Source organism: Callorhinus ursinus, unplaced genomic scaffold (assembly GCF_003265705.2).
Source record: "Callorhinus ursinus isolate GAN/ISIS: 27379988/994484 unplaced genomic scaffold, GSC_fseal_2.0 scaffold2, whole genome shotgun sequence".
In the NCBI taxonomy this organism is placed as follows: Eukaryota; Metazoa; Chordata; class Mammalia; order Carnivora; family Otariidae; genus Callorhinus; species Callorhinus ursinus.
The window spans coordinates 35,746,700-35,767,945 of NW_027397064.1; the positions used below are offsets into that span (position 1 = coordinate 35,746,700).

General features: G+C 32.8%; 2 protein-coding genes across 5 annotated transcripts in view; one reads left to right on the forward strand and one right to left on the reverse strand.

Moving 5' to 3' along the window:
* MARS2 (methionyl-tRNA synthetase 2, mitochondrial) overlaps positions 1-21,246 on the reverse strand; it is a 69,641-nt gene that overhangs the window by 9,524 nt on the left and 38,871 nt on the right. The gene's annotated exons all lie outside the window — the stretch shown is intronic.
* BOLL (boule homolog, RNA binding protein) overlaps positions 1-21,246 on the forward strand; it is a 57,094-nt gene that overhangs the window by 5,356 nt on the left and 30,492 nt on the right. For 3 of the 4 annotated variants that reach the window (XM_073880655.1, XM_073880653.1, XM_073880656.1), the window contains exons 3-10: positions 1,289-1,380; positions 3,243-3,297; positions 4,810-4,885; positions 8,268-8,395; positions 12,353-12,424; positions 16,832-16,879; positions 17,628-17,756; positions 19,985-20,083. In XM_073880655.1, the coding sequence (XP_073736756.1) occupies positions 1,289-1,380; positions 3,243-3,297; positions 4,810-4,885; positions 8,268-8,395; positions 12,353-12,424; positions 16,832-16,879; positions 17,628-17,756; positions 19,985-20,083 (699 nt within the window). The remainder of the gene's footprint in view (positions 1-1,288; positions 1,381-3,242; positions 3,298-4,809; positions 4,886-8,267; positions 8,396-12,352; positions 12,425-16,831; positions 16,880-17,627; positions 17,757-19,984; positions 20,084-21,246) is intronic. The other variant, XM_073880659.1, reaches the window with a different exon arrangement.

A 21,246-nucleotide genomic window follows, 5' to 3' on the forward strand; every position in this document is an offset into this window, starting at 1 on the left:
ATTGTAACAATGCAGTTATAGCTTTCAGGTAATTGCTCGGGTTCCCTCCCTGATACTTATCCCTTTTCCAAAACCAGACAAATGATAAGGAAATAGTTTACTGTAGTAGCAAGCTGTGTCAAATTTTGTAAAACTTTTCTTTTTAGAAGCTTATAGCCCATCCCTCTTCATACTTAATCATCTTAACTCTCAGTTTTCAACAAAGAAGTAGAGCTGCAAAATTGAACTAGTGATTCTTCTATCAGAGAATAGTTTGAATTAATTTGTTTTCAAATCTCTAATAAAAATTCTTATTCTGGCATTGCTTCCTTTTTCAGTTTATTGAAATAAGAGCTATTTAGTTATTCTTATATTAATTCAGTATTAAATGTCATCATCCAGTTTAGTAGCTTTAGGTTACCAACTAATAGCTTATAATGTTTGTAAGTAGTGAGGTAGCGGGGGAACTCAAGAGGCATAGCCCCACTATTAGGCATGTCTTTTTCGGGTATATAAAGAAAATTTTTTTCTAGGGATATTTAAAGTTCCCCATGGCATAGTTATACCTGAGCCAGAAAATGAAATTGCAATGAATTTAGTGTGAATACTCTAGGAAAAGGTGATATGAGTCTATTAAGAGACTATTTCAATTAAAACCATCTTTGTAGATATCTTGTACATAATAGTCTAATGACTCATTTTTATTTTGAATATCATAATGTCATTATTTAGTCAAAATGTATATTGAGTAGGGATAAACTGTCTAAAAACTTTAAATCTTGTAGCCACTTCATTGGTATCACAAACTGAGTTCAAGTACTTTAGGAAATATATTCCTTTCCTAAGACCTTACTCTTCCTGGAGACTGCAGATTAAAATAGAGGGACTGGTATATATTGCCAACATCCTAGTTCCACTGCCATGATTGTGAGCCTCTCTGAGCCATAAGAACCAATAGTAATATGCCCTTACTATAGTTACAGCCATGCCTAATTCAAATTATTTTTTAAAAAACTGGCCAAAAATAATTTCTTTAAATATTAGTGGACTTTCTTTGTAGTTTTAAAGTAATTCAGCTTAAAAATTTTTATTGATTATAATAGTTTAATAACATAGTTACTGCATAAAGCAATGTATTTACATTGATTTTAATAATTTAGTGGTTTATATACTGTTTTTATGTTAAGAGGCATTCTTATATTCATATTACTCTTTGCTTATAATCCTTTTTGTCTCCAAAACAAACATAAGACTTGTTTCATTTTTTAGCAATTAAAAATTTTTTTGTGTTTTTCTTTTATGCCATTAGACAAATGAAAATGATTTAAGAAAGTTTTTTTCCCAGTATGGGTCTGTAAAAGAAGTGAAGATTGTAAATGACAGAGCTGGAGTGTCCAAAGGGTAAGTATCACTATAGAAAGTACATAGAATTAACAATTGTGTTTTTATTGGATTACTAGGTTTTATATGCTTACTTACTTTGATTCCATTTTTTTAAAAGAGAATTTCATACCCTCTTCTTTTCCTCCTACTTTAATCTCCCATTTCGTGTGTGGGTGTGGGTGTGTATGTATGTGTATTTTGGAGGGAGGGGGAACACTATAACACTCCTTAATTTGTTGGAAAGTTAGTTATTCTTGCATGGGCTGAGGGACCATTCAATGTTAGGTAGCAAGCCTTTAATGTTGAGTAATGTACAGTAGCTAAGGAACCAAAAGCTAAAGGAATCAGATATTTTTGGAATTGTGTGCTTGCTTTAGACTAGAGAGAGCTTTATTTGAAAAAAGCTGGCAAAAGGAATGTCTGTAGGTTTTGCCTCAGAGACCTAGTTAAGGAACTAACCTGACAAATACAACTTTAATGAGAATGGTTTTTAATTGCCAAATCAAAGAGAATGAAAACTGAGAAAAAATCAGCAGGATTTGTCTAAAAATCACTAATGACCTTAGAGCTGTTTCTGTGGATTGGTATATGCAAAAGCCAAATTTCACAGAAGAAAGAGGTAGTTTACATAGTGTACTCACTTAAGAAGTTTGACAGTAAAGTTAAAGAAAATGGGTAAGACAGTGGAGATCAACGAAGGATTGTTTGCTTTCTTGAAAGAGAGGTCAGACATATATATTTATAGACATAAGAGAAAGGAAGGACCAGTGAGGTGGATAGAAAATTATACTAGTGTGGGAAACCACATTTAAGTATGTCAGATAAGCACTTTGGAAGAGATGGGATTCTGCAGAGAGGTTTTTTTTAAACAATTGAGATACTTCCTCAGACTGACAACCAGTGTTAGGATGAAGTGAGATTGTACCTCTTGTATTTGATTAATAGAATTTACAATATTTTGGTAATATCCATTTTTTTTACCGTTGAAAAACACATAGAAATGTAAACTGTATTTTATGCCTTTTCCACTGGGTGGTGTATGTGTTCTACCAAAAAATTTAGCATAAAAATATTTCCTTAGCCCTTGCTTAATGTTTGGGCAAATAAAAAAAGAAATTCCTTTGTTAAAAAAAAACTTTTTTATACAATAGAGTAATTATGAATCAAAATAATAGTCAAGATATTTAACACTACTCTAGTTTCCTTAAGTTATCTAAGTAGAAATTATGCTGGGGGGGATATATTTTTTATTTCTTTCATATCTTTTTATATATTTTGGCTTTTTGGATATTGCATACATAATATAATTGTATCTTGAACATTATATGAATTGTACTCTGAAGGTAACAATAATATATGAAAAGCAGATATAAAATCTGGGATGTACATACTTTTAATTGATTTATGTTTGGGAAATACTAATAATTGCTTTATCAGTTTATATGTGCTAATAATAAATAATATATCTATATACTCATTTGCCAATATAAAAAATTTTATTGTGTTGAAATTTTTATTTTTTTTAAGTTTTTTTTTCCTACTCTGATTCCTATTTAAGCTAAACTTCTATTCTGTACTAAAATTTATTGTATCCTAATTTGTAAGCTAGGACATGAATCCTTCATGCTTTCCTGCCTTGTATACAGCTCAGATGTGGAACTGTTTTAAGATCCTGGGTTGGTTTTTTTTTTTTTTCTTTTAGTGTCCCAACTCTAGGAGGAGGTGACCGTGTTATGTTCTGAATGATTCTCTTAAATTTTGCATGATGGTGCTCCATAGAAAACTGCTCCTTCCTATAGTGGCCCATTCTTAAAAAGAAATTGAATTTTAATATAACTCTAATGTAATGTTCTAAGAAAATAATTAATGTATTTATTTAGGTATGGTTTTGTCACTTTTGAAACACAAGAAGATGCACAAAAAATTTTACAAGAGGTAAGATCTTTTGATGTATTTAACTTCATTTTTTGGAACTTCTTTGAAACTAATCCTTTAGGATATCTTTTTTATTATCATTCCAGTACAATGATTGACTATTAGAAAAAAATTTTTAATTTATTTGCATCTCAAGATTGACGTTGGTCTCCAAAAAAATTGAATTAAAAAAAGATTAAACAGGGGCTCCTGGCTGGCTCAGTTGGTGGAGTGTGCAACTCTTGATCTTGGGGTTGTAGGTTTGAGCCCCACGTTGCGTATAGAGATTACTTAAAAATTAAGTCTTTAAAAAAAAGATTAAACAGAAATTTTATCTACAGAAAAACAAATTCCAGATTATTGCATGAGTATGCGAAGTTGTAATAATTTTTTCTTTATTTGCTTACTAAGAACTTGGGTATGTATGTTTTCTGAAGTGTTAATAGCACTTTGAATTAATTCCTAAACACACTACAAATATGGATTCCTAGAGTGAAATTATCTGAGATTATTTCCATCCTTTCTGAAAAACTTTATATATGCTAAGAACATTCATAGAAAAAGTCTATAGCCTGCAGTTCACTGTAATAACTTTAAATTTGACAAATGTTACATTAAATTTTTTAGGAAAAAATAGTTTGAATTGTACATTATTAAATCACATGCAACTGATCTTCATTATTCATAGTAATGTTCTATAAAGTCGCCATGAACACTCAATTAGCAAATATTGGGACTGTTGCTCCTAGAAGAAATACAAGGTTCCCACAAGTTTTTGTTTACATTATTTTCATCAACCAATCAATACATAACTTTGTTTTATGTGTGTTTCTGTTTAAAGACATCATGTTAAATATATATTATTGATTCATTAACATTGAACTCCTGGCCAACAGCACTATAACTCGTGTATGAATTAAGCCCATCTAAAACATTTTCTCCATAAGGCAAATGACAGTCTTCTTGTGCTTAGGAACATTATTAGCCAGCACTTCAACACTACACTTGAGGGCCATTTTAAATAGCAAAATTTTAAAAAAAAAAAGCAAAATCACCAACATAAAACACAAAAATGCAAAAAACATGGCACTAACAACATGAAATAGACTCTTGTTTAAGAGCTGAGACAAGAAGACAGAGTGTTACCTTGTTTGACCTCAGCCTGGGACTGTGTATGTCAGGCAATTCAAAATTTTCACCTCTCTGCTCATGTCCACTAGTAACCTACTGTGGCTAAATTGCCACAGTATTGATTTTGGGGTTACAAATAATTTTAGTAAATAGGTGAATCCCAAATATGGGATCTATGAATAGAGGATTGACTGTATTCCAATTAAAGAACTAGGGTCAGAGAATTGGAACCAAGATTCAAATCCAGATCTTTTAATATCCAAAGACTATGCCCTTTCCAGTATTCCTTGCTACTTTCAAAAAATGTAATGTGAATTTTAAAAATTGTTTCTTACTAATTTTTCATTATTGGTTTTATAAAACACTAGTACCAAGATAATAAAATATTTTTTCTTATTTTAGGCTGAAAAACTTAATTATAAGGATAAGAAACTGAACATTGGTCCAGCAATAAGAAAACAACAAGTAGGAATCCCTCGTATGTATTGAGAACTAATGTATTTTTCAGTGTTTTTGCATGGTTCTTTTTTGAAATATTAGACTTTTTCGAGAACTTAATTAAAATATCAGGCTTCTTTCAGTTAATAAGGTTATTTTAGCAAAGTTGATGATCAAATGAATATTTCTTACCACAAATTAATATATGTTAGATTTGGGGGGGCAGGGAAACTTTTACACAAATAATGGTGCTTACATATATTGCATATAGTTACATCTTTAAAGGAAAACTCTTCTACATAAAAATATAATTTAAAATTGCAAAGGTAATTAGAAGTATTTTGGTACTACTCATTAGAAGTTTTTCTAATTAGAAAAGTAATTTAAAATTAGAAATTGAAGATACTGAAAGTAAAAATATAGAACCAGTATCAGAAACCCTAGTTGCATGGTAGGTACTGTAGCCCAACTAGATATGTCATAATTATGAGGGAACAATTCCTAAAGCTTTAAGAATTGGCAAAGTTGTGCCTTCCTCAAATTTCTGTAATGCTGCCAACTCTATTCTTCTTTTTTTCTCACTCTTCCTATTTATTATATTAGGCGTCTTTACAGTTAGATTTTTACCTAAATATTTATTAAATTCTATAATAGTCTTTGGCTAGAAAAAGATACATAAAATTAGTAACTAAATTTTCTCATTCTTGCTTAACTGTGCCCTAGTATCTACTGGAATGTTTAAAACATTAGGTGGTTATTGTGTATCCGTTAACAAATTAATAGTTGTGCTCATTTGGACTGTTCTATTTTTGACCTAGAAATTAACAGTTTTAGGGGTGCCTGGGTGGCTCAGTTGGTTAAGCGACTGCCTTTGGCTCAGGTCATGATCTCAGGGTCCTGGGATCGAGTCCCACATCGGGCTCCCTGCTCAGCGGAGAGCTTGCTTCTCTCTCTTCCACTCCCCCTGCTTGTGCACATGCTCTCTCTCTCTGTCAAATAAATAAATAAAATCTTTTAAAAAAAGAAAAAAGAAATTAACAGTTACCAAGTTTAATTTTGACTTAGTTATTTGTTAATTTAGAAGATAACTGAAGTGTCCTTAGTAGGTTAATACTTCTTGTTAGTTCCAAGAGTTAAGCTGTAACATGTAGTAACAGTTCTATACTACTAGCAGTAGGTATAAGTAGTAATGTTCATATTATGACCTATAAGTTGCATTAAAAAAAAACATAAATCACCATGCTGAATGCTTTCAGACAGACAGTAAATTTGAGAAGTATAGGGTTAATAACTTAACCAAATGGTAGCATTAGCCTTCAAATCCAGGACAGGTTGACTCCAAAGCTCTTTATACTTTTCTTCAAATAAATATTAAGTATAAAAGTAGATTTACAAAATACGGGGGATTTTTAATCTCAATTTTTTCTCAAATCTATCTCTTTTTCCATCTTCCATTACCAACATTCTAGTCCTAGCTACCCACGTTGCTTGCCTTGATTACTGGAAGAGCCTCCTAGCAGGTCTTTCTGAATCCAGTTTTGGTACCTTCCAACATCATGTACAAGGCAGCCAGAGTGATCTTTCAGAAGTGTACATTTTATATTATTCTCTGCTTATTTTGAGTTGTTCTTTCCTTTTCTTCCTATACTTTAGCCATCTAGCCTCCTCTCAGTTCCAGAACATACCATACTCCTGATATACATTATTTTCTTTACCTAGAATGCTCTTTGCCATCCCATTCCCATCCCAATCATTTTTTTTTTTTTTTTAGATTGGGCATAGAGCCCAATGCGGGGTTGAATTCACGACCCTGAGACAAAGACCTGAGCTGAGATCAAGAGTCAGATGCTTAACTGACTCAGCCACCCAGGTACCTCCCAATCATTCTTTAAAGCTCAGCCCAAACATCATTTCTTCACAGATTAAATACAATTGGAAAGTTCATACTACCAGTGTAATACCCTATACTACCTCTTAATGTATTTATCAAAATCGTATTTAATTAATTAAATTGTGTAATAAGCTAATAACTGTTTTCCCCACCAGAACCTAACTTCCACATGGCATGTCTAATTTTTTTTCTTTTTTCTTTTTGGCTGTATCACCAGCCAAGTTCAATGCCTTGTAATAGTACTGACTCAAAATTTATTTATTTACTTAACAGATAAACCTGTGGCTTCTTGAGTATCTTTGAAGGGAAATCCATGAAACTCCTGAATTGTGTGCAAAATTTTGTTTGAATGTATATATCTCTGAGAAAAGGGTCCATGCTGTTCATCAGATTCTCCAAAGGATGGGATTAAGAATCACTAACATAAGCAGTAACAATACTAGATGAAATATAGTGAAAATATAAAAGCTCAGAAGCAGTAGGGCTGCTTAAAGTGGTAGGCCAGTGCTACTCACAATGTGGTTTGCTGCCAGTTAACAGTTCAGTTGGAATCTGTCAAAATGCAGATCCTCAGGCTCTATCCCAGACTTACTGAATCTAAATCTCTGCAAATGTGGCCCTGGAATTTGTATCCTAATAAACTATCTAGGTGATTCTAATGTATGTTAAAATTTGAGAATTACTGGTATAGTGGAAGGAGGATTGCCAGTTCCACTAATTTACATAAACTTGCTGGTTAGTACTTAATCTGACTTGGCTTTTATATAAATTTTTCAAGTGTTATCTTGGCAAAAAAATATTTTTTTATTTTGGGGGAGGGAGGGGTTTTATATAACTTGATCTGAGAAAAGAGATGGGGACCTAGAACTATACATGAAGATTTGTGGTCATGTTTGCAATAAGCAGCAGTTGTAGCAAAGGGAGGCTGGAGAATAAGAGTCATAGCCTCAATGAATGCTTGTGATAGTAGATCCAAAGAATTTTAGGATGGAACCAAAATTCTTCAGGATAGTATGGAATCTTTTCCAACTTCACCGCCTTCATCATCTTTGGCCTTTTACAAATAAAGTTCTTTTTTTTTTTAAGATTTTATTTATTTATTTGACAGAGAGAGGGAGAGAGAGCAGGAGCAGGGAGGGAGGGGCAGAGGCAGAGGGAAAAGCAGACTCCCCACTGAGCAGGGAGCCCAATGTGGGACTCGATCCCAGGACCCTGAGATCATGACCCAAGCCGAAGGCAGCCGCTTAACTGACTGAGCCACTCAGGCGCCCCAATTTTTAGTATTCTTTATTGAACTCATTTCTTTTTCTTATATTCACTTTAAGCTAATAAAAGCTCTAAGAGAGTGAGTTTGAAAATACATACTTTGAAAATACTTTAACGTATGGGATTTTTTAAAATTTGCAACATTCAGTTTTTACTGTAACTATATAGGTGTGTTAAAATAAACATTTTCAAGTGTCCAGAAATTACCTTTTTAAAAGTTAAACTGAACATTTTAATTATTATTATTATTTAATCTTTGCTTTAGGTTCCAGTGTAATGCCAGCAGCTGGAACAATGTATCTAACAACTTCAACTGGATATCCTTACACTTATCATAATGGTGTGGCTTATTTTCATACTCCAGAAGTAACTTCTGTCCCACCACCTTGGCCTGTAAGTAATTTTCATCTTAAAAGGGTTTCCATCTATTCTATCAATTTTTTAAAACATTTATTTCTGAAATATTTCAACCATAGACAAGTACAAATAATAATTAATAGCCATGTAGCTACCACTTAAATTTAATAAATGTTAACATTTTGCCATATTTATTTAAGTTCTTTTAATAAGGGGAAATGAAATATGAGAAATTCAGGCAAAGCCTCCTTGCCCCCATTTTCTTACCACCTTTTTCTCCTCAGACATATCCAGAATATGTAACCAGAATATCTTTCCTATCATTTTATGTTTTTACTACAAATGTAGGTATCCTTAAACAATAGGTAGTATTGCTTTGGGTGATTTTTAAACACTATGTAAATAATCAGTTTTTCCATTCAACATTATGTTTTTGAGATTAAACCATGTTGATACTAGTATATCTAATTCACTTATTTTAATATTTTATAATATTCCATTGTATGAGTGTATATTCCCCTATTGATGGACATTTTAAGTTTTTTCTGTAATCAAGACTACAGTGAACATCCAGATCTTGTATGTATTATGTGAGAGTTTGTCTAGGAAAGTAGTCTTCAAAGTTTTTCGCTTATATATCCTCTAAACATTATCTGAAAAATTATGAATACTCATTTTTAAGTTGATATCTGAAATTTATAATTTTAAATAATTTAGGAATATATTATGTATGCTGTATACCTAAAACTAATATAATGTTATGTCAGTTACGCCCCCCCAAAAAAAGATAGAAAATGTCTAGAACTCTGTTAACAAAACTAGTCAGCCAAATAAAACTAATCAAATAAAACTTCATTTCTATTAGAAAATTCTTAACTTTTAATTATTTTAATTATTTTTAAGTTCAAATAAATGCATTAATATGTATTCCTATAACCATGATGTAACTTACTTTGTTCCCTGGGTGAAATAAGGAACCATCTCCCCTTTAATATTTCCTATACAAGCTCTTTTTGCTTTGCTTCTCTCATTTCTCAAGGGCATTGCCTTCTTGAATTATCTATTTCTATGATGCCCTGTTGGTATTTATATTCCCAAACAAAGCATTATAACAGATCCAGAATGAGTGAGAAGTGTGCTTTTCATCATGAAGGAGAATGGTAATTGTGAATGGTAATTGTGAAAGGGATTTATGAAAAGAAGACAGACACATGGTACACAGACACATTCACAGGCAGATCAAATCAGGAAGGAGTACATATGAAATTTATGAATACTCCTAATTTTCATAAATATATTATGAATACTTCTAAACCCATTCATGCCCATGTACCACTGGAAAAATTTTGTATTCCCCTGCCTTGGTCTAGGCTGCAATATATGCATAGAGGTAAAATTTCACATTATAGAATATACACATTTTTGACTAAATGTTGCCAAATGGCTCTCCAAAATATACCAGTTTACACTTTAGCTAACAGTTTATGAGAGCTCCAGTTTCTCCATAATCTACCCACCCTTTAATTTTAAATTTTTGCCAATATTATTATGAAATAGTATTTTGTTTTTTTATCTTCCTAGTCATTGGTAAGATTGAACATATTTCACGTATTTATTGGCCATTCCACTTTTCTTCTGTGAGGTGCCTCTTCATGTCCTTTATCCTTTATCTTTTTCTATTGGGGTTATTTGTCTTTTTCTTGAGTTCATTATATGAATTTTGTGAGTTCTTCTGGTGTGTGGTTTGTCCATTAACTTTACAGGTTTTTTCGGTCATATACTAATTCTTTCTTTTAATGTTAACAAATGTATTAATGTTTTCCTTTATGGAAATGGTTTCATCTTTTGGTCTCTTATTTTTAAAACAAAACACTTCCGAAAAAAGAATAAAAAAATTTAAATTAAAAAAACACTTCCTTATTACAATATAGGTATTCTATATTTTATTTTTAAAATATTATGGTATTGCTGTTTTTCACATCTAGATCTTAAATCTGGAGTTCATGTATTGACTAATCCATCCTCTTTCATTATTTTGAAATGAATCTTCTATGAAATGCCACATTTGGGGGGGGTTCTTCTGGGCTCTCTATTCTGTTCCATTGGTGTGTTTGCCCTGCCCAATTCTGTTTTAATTCCTACTGCTTTAGAACGAGTGCTAAAATCTGATAGGGCAGTCCTGTCACTTTTTTCTTCAGGAGTCTCTCATCTATCCTTAAGTCTTTACTTTTATAAATATAAATTTTATAATCCAGCTTGTTCAATTCTGTGAAAAGCCTTTGTTGGATTTTTATTAGAATTGCATTAAATGTGTAGATTAATTTGGGCATAATACTGAATTTTACCATCCACAAACATTTATTTAGGTCTGTTATTTCCATCTGTCAATAAAATTTTCTTTCTCCATAAAATAGTTGAGCACATCTTCTGTTAGATTTATTCTTAGGTACTCTGTGGTTTTTGTTGCTTAATAAAAGCAATCATACTTCCCAGTAGGTTGTGACTTGTATGTAATAATGCTTTTTTAAACGTTGACATTTGATCAGTAACCCTACAAAACTTTCATATAGACAGTCATTTATGATTCAGTATACTTCTGTTTCTTTCTGCTCTTTTCTCATTTTTTCTCCATTGAATTACTGCACCATCATTGTCTCTGCTATAGTATTTATACGATAACATGACCTTGTTCTTGAAAAAGGAAACAAGTTCAGTGATTCATGATTAAGTTTTATATATACTTATATAAACTTTATATATACCGTGTATATATTTATTTATACACTGTAGGTTTTGGAAGATAATCTCAGCCATAACCGAGGTTTCTCAGCCTCAGCACATTGACATTTTGGGCCAGATGATTCTGTGTTGTTGGAGGCCAGTCCTGTATATGGTAGGATGTTTAGCAGTGTCCTAGTCTTCCCACACCTATAAAAAGCAAAAGTATTGCCAAATGTTCCCTAGGGGGGCAAAGTCACACCTGACTGAGAATTATTGCTCCAAATCAGTTAAGGAAATTATTTCATATTCTGTTTGCTAAGAATGAAAGAGTATTGAATTTATCATGAAAGGGTATTGAATTTTAACAAATCTTTTTCTATATCTGCTGAGATTTTTTTTCCTCCTTTAATCTATTAATAGAAAATAAATAATATAGTAAATTACATTATTCTTTTCTAATGTTAATCTGTGGTATAATTTTATTAACATAGTCTGAAAATTGTGCAAAACTATGATACTTTTCTTCATTTTGCAGAGGGGAGGGAGTGAACATTAAAACAAAACGGTGTAAAGTAGATCCCATGTTACAAATTGAATTTTAATTGCTATCATTAAAGCTTATTTTACCTATCTTATAATACAATTTGCCTGCTTTATTAATGGTCTGGTTTTAAATAATCTATTTTGGGGTTTACTCTAGTACTTTGAATAATGAAGTGTTATGCGTACTTTCTTCAAAATAGAGAAATCACTTAAAATTTACTTTCATTTAAATATCAAATTAATAAAATAGGATTTGATAAATGCTTCAATAAGTAATATATTTGATTTAATTAAATGTATAACAAAGGAGTGGGAAATCAGTGGCAAATCAGATATGATCATTCAGTTCTATGTTGTGTAAATATTATCTACTGCTGGTCTCATGATGGAAATAGGCAGTGTCACCTTAAGTCCAGCTGCCATTTTCTTTTAAATATTCTCTTAGAACTATATTTTCATACTCTTTGGACTAAAAGCAACTTTTCTGGTGGTTGTTTTAGCATTACCATGAAAATGAAAGCAAAGAAAAGTGGGAATACTGTGGTGATTTTAGTAGACTTAAGTGGAATTAGTAATAATATCAATAAGAGGTAGAAAAATGACATTTCCAATTATAGACCGTAAGTTGACTGGGTTTAGGTAACAATTTGGGATAAATTTTATAACAAACTATTTTAAAGAATTTTGCCTAGGCCTAAAATAATTTTTCAATTTTTTTCCCTCTTGTAGTCACGTTCTATATCTAGTTCCCCTGTGATGGTAGCTCAGCCAGTTTATCAGCAACCTGCATATCACTACCAGGTAAACATGGAGTTACAGTGAAAATTCTCTTTAAAAACTGTCAGTCCTTTTTGTGTAAATTTCATTGTATTCTTTCTCATGCAAATACTCTAATAATTTAAAAGAGATAGTTAAGCCTTGATAGCAGTGCTGGTTTTCTTTTTTTTCTTTTCTTATGGGGAACTAAACAATATCATACAAGAAGATGGAATGTTTGCTTCATTTAACCAAATGTAATGAGGTTGGGTTTTGCTCTCCTGGCTAACATTTAATCTAAGAAGTTTTTAGAAATAATTCCCAAAGAAAGATACAGATAACATATTGGATCACAGGCTGATTTTTTAATGTTATTGTTAACATTATGTCACTTTCTTGCTATTATATTTAACATAATCTATATTAAAATAAGTAATATATTATGGTTTATATTATGGCAGCCTCTTTTAGTTAACCAGTACTCTTCATTAATTCTTGTGGGAGACTGGGGATAAATGAGCCATAATGCCAGACCATCTTGGTGTTTTATAAATAAAGAATATTTGTTGACATACTGTCTATGGCTGCTTTTGTATACAATGGCAGAGTTCAGTAGTTGCAATAGGATATTATGGTCTGCAAAGCTGAAAATATTTACCCTCTGGTCCTTTATAGAAAACGTTTGCCAACCTCTCCTCTATTGCACTCACAAATAAAATCACATTCTTTCCTACCTCTGGAATTGTGGAAGAGAATTTATTTCTGTTTCTTTTTTCTTTTGAACTTTTAAAATAGACCCAGATTAAATGTTAAGTTTCCTGGAATTCTTTTTAATATTAGGCTGGGTTTTTGGGGGGGGATGGTGGTGTTTAAATTCTAAGTAGAATTTAAGATTTAAATTTATTTAAATTTATTATATTATTACATATTAATGTATATTATATATTATTATATTACATTATTTATTTACAAATAAATTTGTAAATCCTGTTACCATGCTAAATATAAAACTATCTAAAGTGTTTCACTTACTAAAGATGAAAATAACTTAATGACATATATTTAAAATATATATATTAACTTAATGACATATTTAAAATATAACTTAATGACATATATTTAAAATATGTCACTTTTCCCTAAGCTGCCTCCAAATTCCAGCAGAAGCCCCAAAGACAGAATATTAGGTACCAGAACTTTTAATATGATAAGCCAAATATTGTGAAACCTGTTGGCGGACCCTTAGCTTATTGCCCACCTTGAGTACACATGAGGGGAGGATGAGATTGCAAGAGAGTTGTTAGAATGCTATGGCATGTCCCCTTCTTCCCAACCAAGTAAAGAAGACATCAGAGAATGACTGAGAAAACTTAATGTTTGTCCCCTGAAATTTGTGAGATGGTACTTGGACCTGACCTCTCCTAAAAAAGTCCAAAGAGAGAGGTGGAGGGTTGTGGTGAGGGGGAATAAATTAATTAATTAAAAAGTCCAAAGAAGAAGCTGGACTAGTCTCTGGAGGCTAGAAAACTACAGTAAGAATGTGTTGAACTTCTACTCACAACAAGCAAAAGTTTATGCATCCCAAAAGCAAGATGTGAACCTCACAGAAGAAACCCTTTTCAAAAACTTAAAGGTGATCCCAATAAAGAAAGAACCTGTGTGAAGTAGACGTCTAGAATCAAGGACTAGAATTGCAGTTAGAAGTTCTCAGTGGGGAGAGGCGCCTGGGTGGCTCAGTAGGTTGGGCGTCTGCCTTCAGCTCAGATCATGATCCCAGGTTCCTGGGACTGAGCCCCGCGTCAGGCTCCCAGCTCAGTGGGGAGTCTGCTTCTCCCTCTCCCTCTGTTTCTCCCCCTGCTCGTGCTCTCGCTTGTTCTCTCTCTCAAATTAATAAGTAAAAATCTTAAAAAAAAAAAAAAAGTTCTCAGCAGGGAGATCACCAAAGAATCCAGTAAACTACCTAACTAGAGAGTCAGCATTTGGAATCTGCCACACTTAAAAAAGTGATCTGTCCTAATATTTATCCTGTGGCAAGGAAGAACAGCTCAACACAGTGCTTTTAAAGTGTCAGGGGGCGAGAAAGAATAGAAGTGCTTTCTGCTTGCACCCCATTGAGTCCAGCTCCTCCCTTCATTAATTGATTACATACAGCTATAGCTCACTTGACATACCAAATACATTCTTAAAATTTCTAATAGTTTAATTTTATAGTTTGACTCTGATGTTCTGTTTGACACAAGTTATAAAATTGGAAGTATGTTACCTAGATATTACTCAGGAAGGACTTTGGTACCAATTTATAATATAATATTTTGTAATATAAAAAAATCATTTCACCTCACATATTTCTTTTCAGGTATATATTCATCATTCTGCCTCTTTGATAAGAATCTTCCATTGTTCTTTCTTTTTACCAGTTCTTTTTTTTTTAAAGATTTATTTATTTTGAGAGAGTGAGAATGAGAGAGAGAGAGAGTACATGAGAGGGGGGAGGGTTAGAGGGAGAAGCAGGCCCCTCGCTGAGCAGGGAGCCCGATGCGGAACTCAATCCCAGGACTCCAGGATCATGACCTGAGCCGAAGGCAGTCGCTTAACCGACTGAGCCACCCAGGCGCCCATCTTTTTACCAATTCTAAGATTGGTAGCTTTATCATTTATTAGTCAAATCAGGTAATGCATGGTCTAATTAGTATTTATCTCCATATTTCTCATTTCATAAGTAGTTATTTCATTTATCTAAAAACTATATAAATCATTTTATTTCAGATTTTTTATTAAAATATTTTAGGAGATTATTTATTATCCTGCCTGTCTGAATGTAGACTACAGAACATAGACTTCACATTATCTTGGTCATTATAATATAGTGATGTTATCCATTAGCAACTTAAATAGCATTAAATTAACAGTGATTCAGTTTAGATGGCAGATCCATGGCATCTTCTTACTCTTTTTTGTTTTTTTTTTTTACTTTATAATGAAAAAAGACTATTAAAAATGGAAAATAAAAAATAAAACACATATTAAGAAGTAATACAACTAGTTTAAGAAATAAATGTCTGACATACTGTCATTTACAATAAGTTTAAAAAATTTGACCCTCTTTTATTTAACAGGTTTTTAATATATAATTCACATAGCATTCAATTCAGCTTTTTAAAATGTGCAATCGTGTTTTTTACTAAATTCAGAGTTTTATAGCCATACCACAGTCAATTTTAGAATATTTTAATCAACCATCCTCCCAAAAAAACCTTACCCACTAGTAGTCACTCCTCTTTCCTCCTACTCCCAGCCCTAGGCAACCAGAAATCTATTTTCTGTCTTTATAAGTTTGCCTATTCTGAACATTTCATATAAATGGAATCTACCATATGTGGTTATGACTGGATTCTTTTATTTAGCATAATGTTTTCACGGTTTATCCATGTGGTGGCATGTATCAGTACTTCATTTCTTTTTATAGCTGAATAATATTCCATTATATGGATATAACACATTTTGTTTATCTTTTCATCAAATGACAGACATTTGGGATATTCCCATTTTTTGTCTGTTATAAATACTACTGTGATCACTCCTGTACAAGTTTTTTTTTAAATGATTTATCTCCAGATATGACTTTTCTTTTTTTTCTATTATGTTATGTTAATCACCATACATTACATCATGTATGTTTTCCTTTATCTTAGCCTTATTACCTGGGAGTAGGATCACTGAGTCATATGGTATCTCTATGTTTAAAGTTCTGAGGAAGTGTCATCTTGGTTTCCAAAAAGGCTGCACCATTATACACTCACACCAGTTGATGAGGATTCTAATTTCTCCACATCCTTGTCAACACTTATCATCTACCTTTTTAATTATAGCCTGTCTAGTGGAGACAGTGGATATAAAGTGATATCACACTGATTTCCATAAGCTGAGGCCAATGATGTTGAATATTTTTACATATGCTTATTGGCCACTTTTACATATCTTCTTTGGAGAAATATCTATTCATATTCTTTACCCATTTTTTTAAATTTGGGTTACTTTTCTTTTTATTATTGAGTTATAACACTTCTTTATATATTCTAGATGCGAGTTCCTTATCAGATATGTAATTTATAAATGTTTTCTCCCATCCTTTGTATTTTCACTTACTTGCTGGTATTCTTTGTAGCACAGAAGTTTTTCATTTTGATGGAGTCCAATTTATCTCTTTTGTTTCTTGTGCTTTTCATGTCATAGTGTAATTGCCTAATTCAAACCCACAAAGATTTACACATATTTTCTTCTAAGAATTTTATAGTTTTAGCTCTTACATTTAGGTCTTTGAACCAATTTGAGTTAATTTTTGTATATAGTTTGAGGTTTAGGGATCCAGCTTCATTCTTTTGCATATAGATATTCAGTTTTGGCCCTTGTTTATAATCTGGGTGGGTTTTTTGTTTTTGGTTTTCATTTTAGGCCCCTGCACAGTGTCTACCAGGACAGTGGCAGTGGGGTGTTTCTCAGGTAAATATTAACTTTTTTCATTGTGTTTTTGTGAAGACTGAATGAATATTAAAGTCAGGAGAACTAGATTTGAGATATTCCTCTTCTATTTAGTAACTGTGATACCTTTGGCAGTTAATCACTATATTTCTTAGCTTCCTCATTGTAAAATGGAAGTAATGATACCACATCTTTGTAAATTTCTTTACCTGATCTTGGTGAAGATGAGATCATGTAAGTGAAAGCATTTTATTAAAAGTGAGTACTCATATAAACATGAAAAATTACTTTTTACTATTATGGGAAAATGTATAATTTTTCCAGTTGTACTTCAGATTTTGCTTCAGTTTGACTTGTGCTCCTAAGTAAATAAACCATCTCTCAACTTTTGATACAAATAGTATACCACCAAAACTACTATTTAATGACATTTCCCATTTCCATGTGAAGTCGCAAAGCTAAGAATAGATGTTTATGCCAACTCAATACTGTAAGTTATATTATTACAACCTTTGATAGTGATCTTAATATAACTATTTTCTGAATTTATGAGTTTCTGAAGCATTAAGAACTTTTAATGTTTACCAGTGGTAAAGTTCTTTAGTCACATCTACACAATTGAAATTTGTAATAAGATACATCTATGCTATCCCTGGAAAAGAATTTCAGCAAAATATGAAACAAATATTTCTGTCATCTGTTGGGTAAGTCATTTGGTTTAATTGAAATAATTAATCATATTTGAATTAGAAATATGGTTTTGTTTTAGTCTCCTGCCTCTTCCGCTCCATTCTTATACCTGCAACCTTCTGAGGTTATTTATCAACCAGTGGAAATTGCACAAGATGGTGGATGTGTTCCTCCTCCGCTATCTCTGATGGAAGCTTCAGTTCCAGAGGTATATATTAGTCTCAAAGTGATTTATCTATAACTGTCTCATCTTAACATTTCTTTTTCTTTTCTAAAAATATTTGTTTAAGACCCTCGTGGAAGCTGCACGTTTTTTCTTTGATTTATTCACACCTTTCCGCTTTTATATGTATCTAAGAATGCTTCATCTTAGACTTTTTTACTAACTAGTTCTGAACCATTTCTAAAACCAACTGTTCACTGTACTAGGCTAATCTCTGACTTGATCTCCTCGAAAGAGTAAGATACCAAATACTTCTCTTTCTTCTGGCTTGCCTGTCAATCTGTGTTGTTACTAACATTCTGTGAATTAAAAGCATATAAAAATTCAAAAGATCTTAAAAACTTCTTCCTTCAAATATGTAAATCAAAAATATTTCATGGGGCACCTGGGTGGCTCAGTCAGTTAAGCATCCAACTCTTGATTTCAGCTAGGTCATGATCTCAGGGTCATGGGATCAAGCCCCACGTCGTCAGGCTCTGCACAGTCAGAAGTCTGCTGGAGTTTCTCCCTCTCCCTCTGCCCCTCCCTCCCTCAAATAAATAAATCAATCTTAAAAAGTATACTTCATAACTACAAATTGTAAATGCTATCTTCAGTGTCTTTAAATTACGTTCCCAAACCATTACTTACCTTACCATCTATGTGCCAAGAACTGTACAGGTATGTTTTAAATCAGTGTTATAAAAGATTAGAAAATTAGCACCCACCTCCCAATTAGGGTGTATTATATTATTTTTTATATTGCTAAGGTTTATAATATTATGTTCTGGAACAATAATTTTCACAGTTGGATTTTAATGTTACTATCACTACTTCTACCAGGATTTTTCTGTTTTCATCTCAGCCTGCATTCATTACTTGCTTGACTGAATCTGCAAAGTACTCTTTGTTAAAGAAAGCTTGTGGGTGCTGTATTCTCTGAGTTTCTTACATGCCTATTTGTTCAACATTGTTGTCTATAAATCTGAAAGACAGTTACACTAGCTATAAAATAGCTGCATCATACTGCCAGAACAAAGTACCACAAACCGGGTGGCTTAAACAACAGACATTTATTGTCTCACAGTTCTAGGCCCAGAAGTTGAAGATGAAGGTGTTGGCAGGATTGGTTCCATTGAGGGCCATGAGGGAAGCATCTTTTCAGGCCTCTCTTCTTAGCTTGTAGATGGCCACCTTCTCCTTGTGTCTTCACATTATTTTTCTATCTCTGTGTCCAAATTTCTCAGTTTTTAAGGATAGCAGTCATACTGGATTAGGTTCTATGCTAATGACCACATTTAACTTGATTACCTCTGTAAATACCCTGTCTACAAATCAGGTCACACTCTGATGTACTAGAAGTTAGAACTTCAACTTATGTTTTGAGGGAACCAAATTCAACTTTTTTTTTTTTAAGATTTTATCTTTATTTGAGACAGAGAGAGAGAGACAGAGCACAAGCAGAGGGAGAAGCAGGCTCCTCGCTGAGCACGGAACCTGGGATCATGACCTGAGCTGAAGGCAGATGCTTAACCGACTGAGCCACCCAGGCGTCCCCCAAATTCAACTCTTAACAGTACTATTTTCTTATAGAACTTCTAGTCTACTCTTTTCTGGTGTTGAATGTAGCCTTAAAGAATTTTGAAGCTGGCCTGATTTTCCCCCTGAACATAATTTGCTTTTTCTTCCTGCATGCCTTATGATGTGAGGTGTATTGTTGTTGTTGTTGTTTTTGTTAAGATTTTACTTATTTATTTGAGAGAGAGAGAGCAGGGGGAGGAGCAGAGGGAGAGGGGCCCCCAAATTCCGTGCTGAGCTCAAAGCCTGACACAGGGCTGAATCTCATGATCTTGAGATCATGACCTGAGCCAAAATCAAGAGTTGGGCACTTAAACCACTGAGCCTCCCAGGTGCCCCATGAGGTGTGTTCTTAGTTGTCTTTGCACGTACTATTCCCACCTTTTTTCTCTTAATTCTTCAAGCATCAACTCCACTAGAAAACTTTTTCTGACTACCTCCCCAATTTTCTTAAGCTAAATCAAGTAGTTTTCTTTTCTTCTATATATGTTTCATAGGACTTATGGTAATTTTGACTATTCAACTGTCCCTAATCAGTCTATAAATTAATTAAAGATAGGGAATGTGTTTTCCATTTGTGTTCCTCCATTGTGTAGCAAAATGCCCAGTACATTGCAATGAAAGGTAACACATTTTTTTTCTTTTTTTTATAACAGCCTTATTCTGATCATGGAGTTCAAGCAACATATCACCAGGTTTATGCTCCAAGTGCCATCGCTATGCCTGCACCTGTGATGCAGCCTGAACCAATTAAAGTAAGAAGTGTGTTTTGATCTTTTATTATTTTTTCAGTCATGTTTCAAGTTTTTCAAATTTCTTTTCTGAAAAGAAGTAATTTTGGATACTTATATTACATTTGTGATCAGAAGAACAGAATTAGTGAACTATTTCATGTGAAGAACGTACAATTCTAAATTAACTATAATTTTTACAGTTAGTTTTGAATAAGTTATAAACCACACATGGTCAAAAATGCTTTATTTACTGTAATAAAATATATATAACTTACAATTTGCCACTTTTAAGTGTATAGCCAAGTGGTATTAATTACATCCATAGTGCTATGCAACCGTTACCACTATCTGTTTCCACGCTTTTTCATTACCCCAAATAGAAAATCTGTACCCATTAAGCAATAACTTCCCATTCTTTTCTCCCTACCAGTCCCTGCTACCCTCTAATCAACCTTTTGTCTCATTGAATTTGCCTAGATATTTCATATACTCAGATTTTGGTTGTGTTAATGGCATATAGCATTTATGGGGAGATGAAATCAGTTAACAATCTACTCTTCCAGTTTGGGAATTGTGCTTGTGCATCCTAAATCAGATGCAGGCCAAAGAGTGGAAATCCAGTTAGATCCATGTATATATTCAATATATTTCAACTCTCTACTAGGTAGCCGGGAATTCTGCTTATTCCCTTATGACCTAGTTTCTTAGTGAAACTCTTCATCATTACTTGGAGGAAATGGACTATATCTGTAAGAACACAGATTAACTATTGTGATGGTAATATGAATCTTGTTTACAGTGTACTTTGGTAAGGAAAGTAGGCATACTCTACAATAAAATGATGGAGATTAGCTATTTCACACGCGTATTTATTTATGTGTTGGAACTCAGTACCAAGACAGTCTACTTTAAGGAGCTGCTCCCCTCTCCTATCAGCTCATCCTGTCACCACTCACCGCATTCCTTCACTGCTATTACTACTGTACTGCACACATGAAATAAAACCATAATTTGACCTAGTGTCACAGCCTCGAGTGTTCCTAAAATTTATCTATCAAAATCTTCTAAAACAGACTTCCTCTGATGTTAACATTTTCTCCAAATATACTTCTCTAGGAATAGTGAAAAGAGCTTCGCCATATTAAATAAGTACTAGTTTTTTCAGTTACTGATTATATAGATCA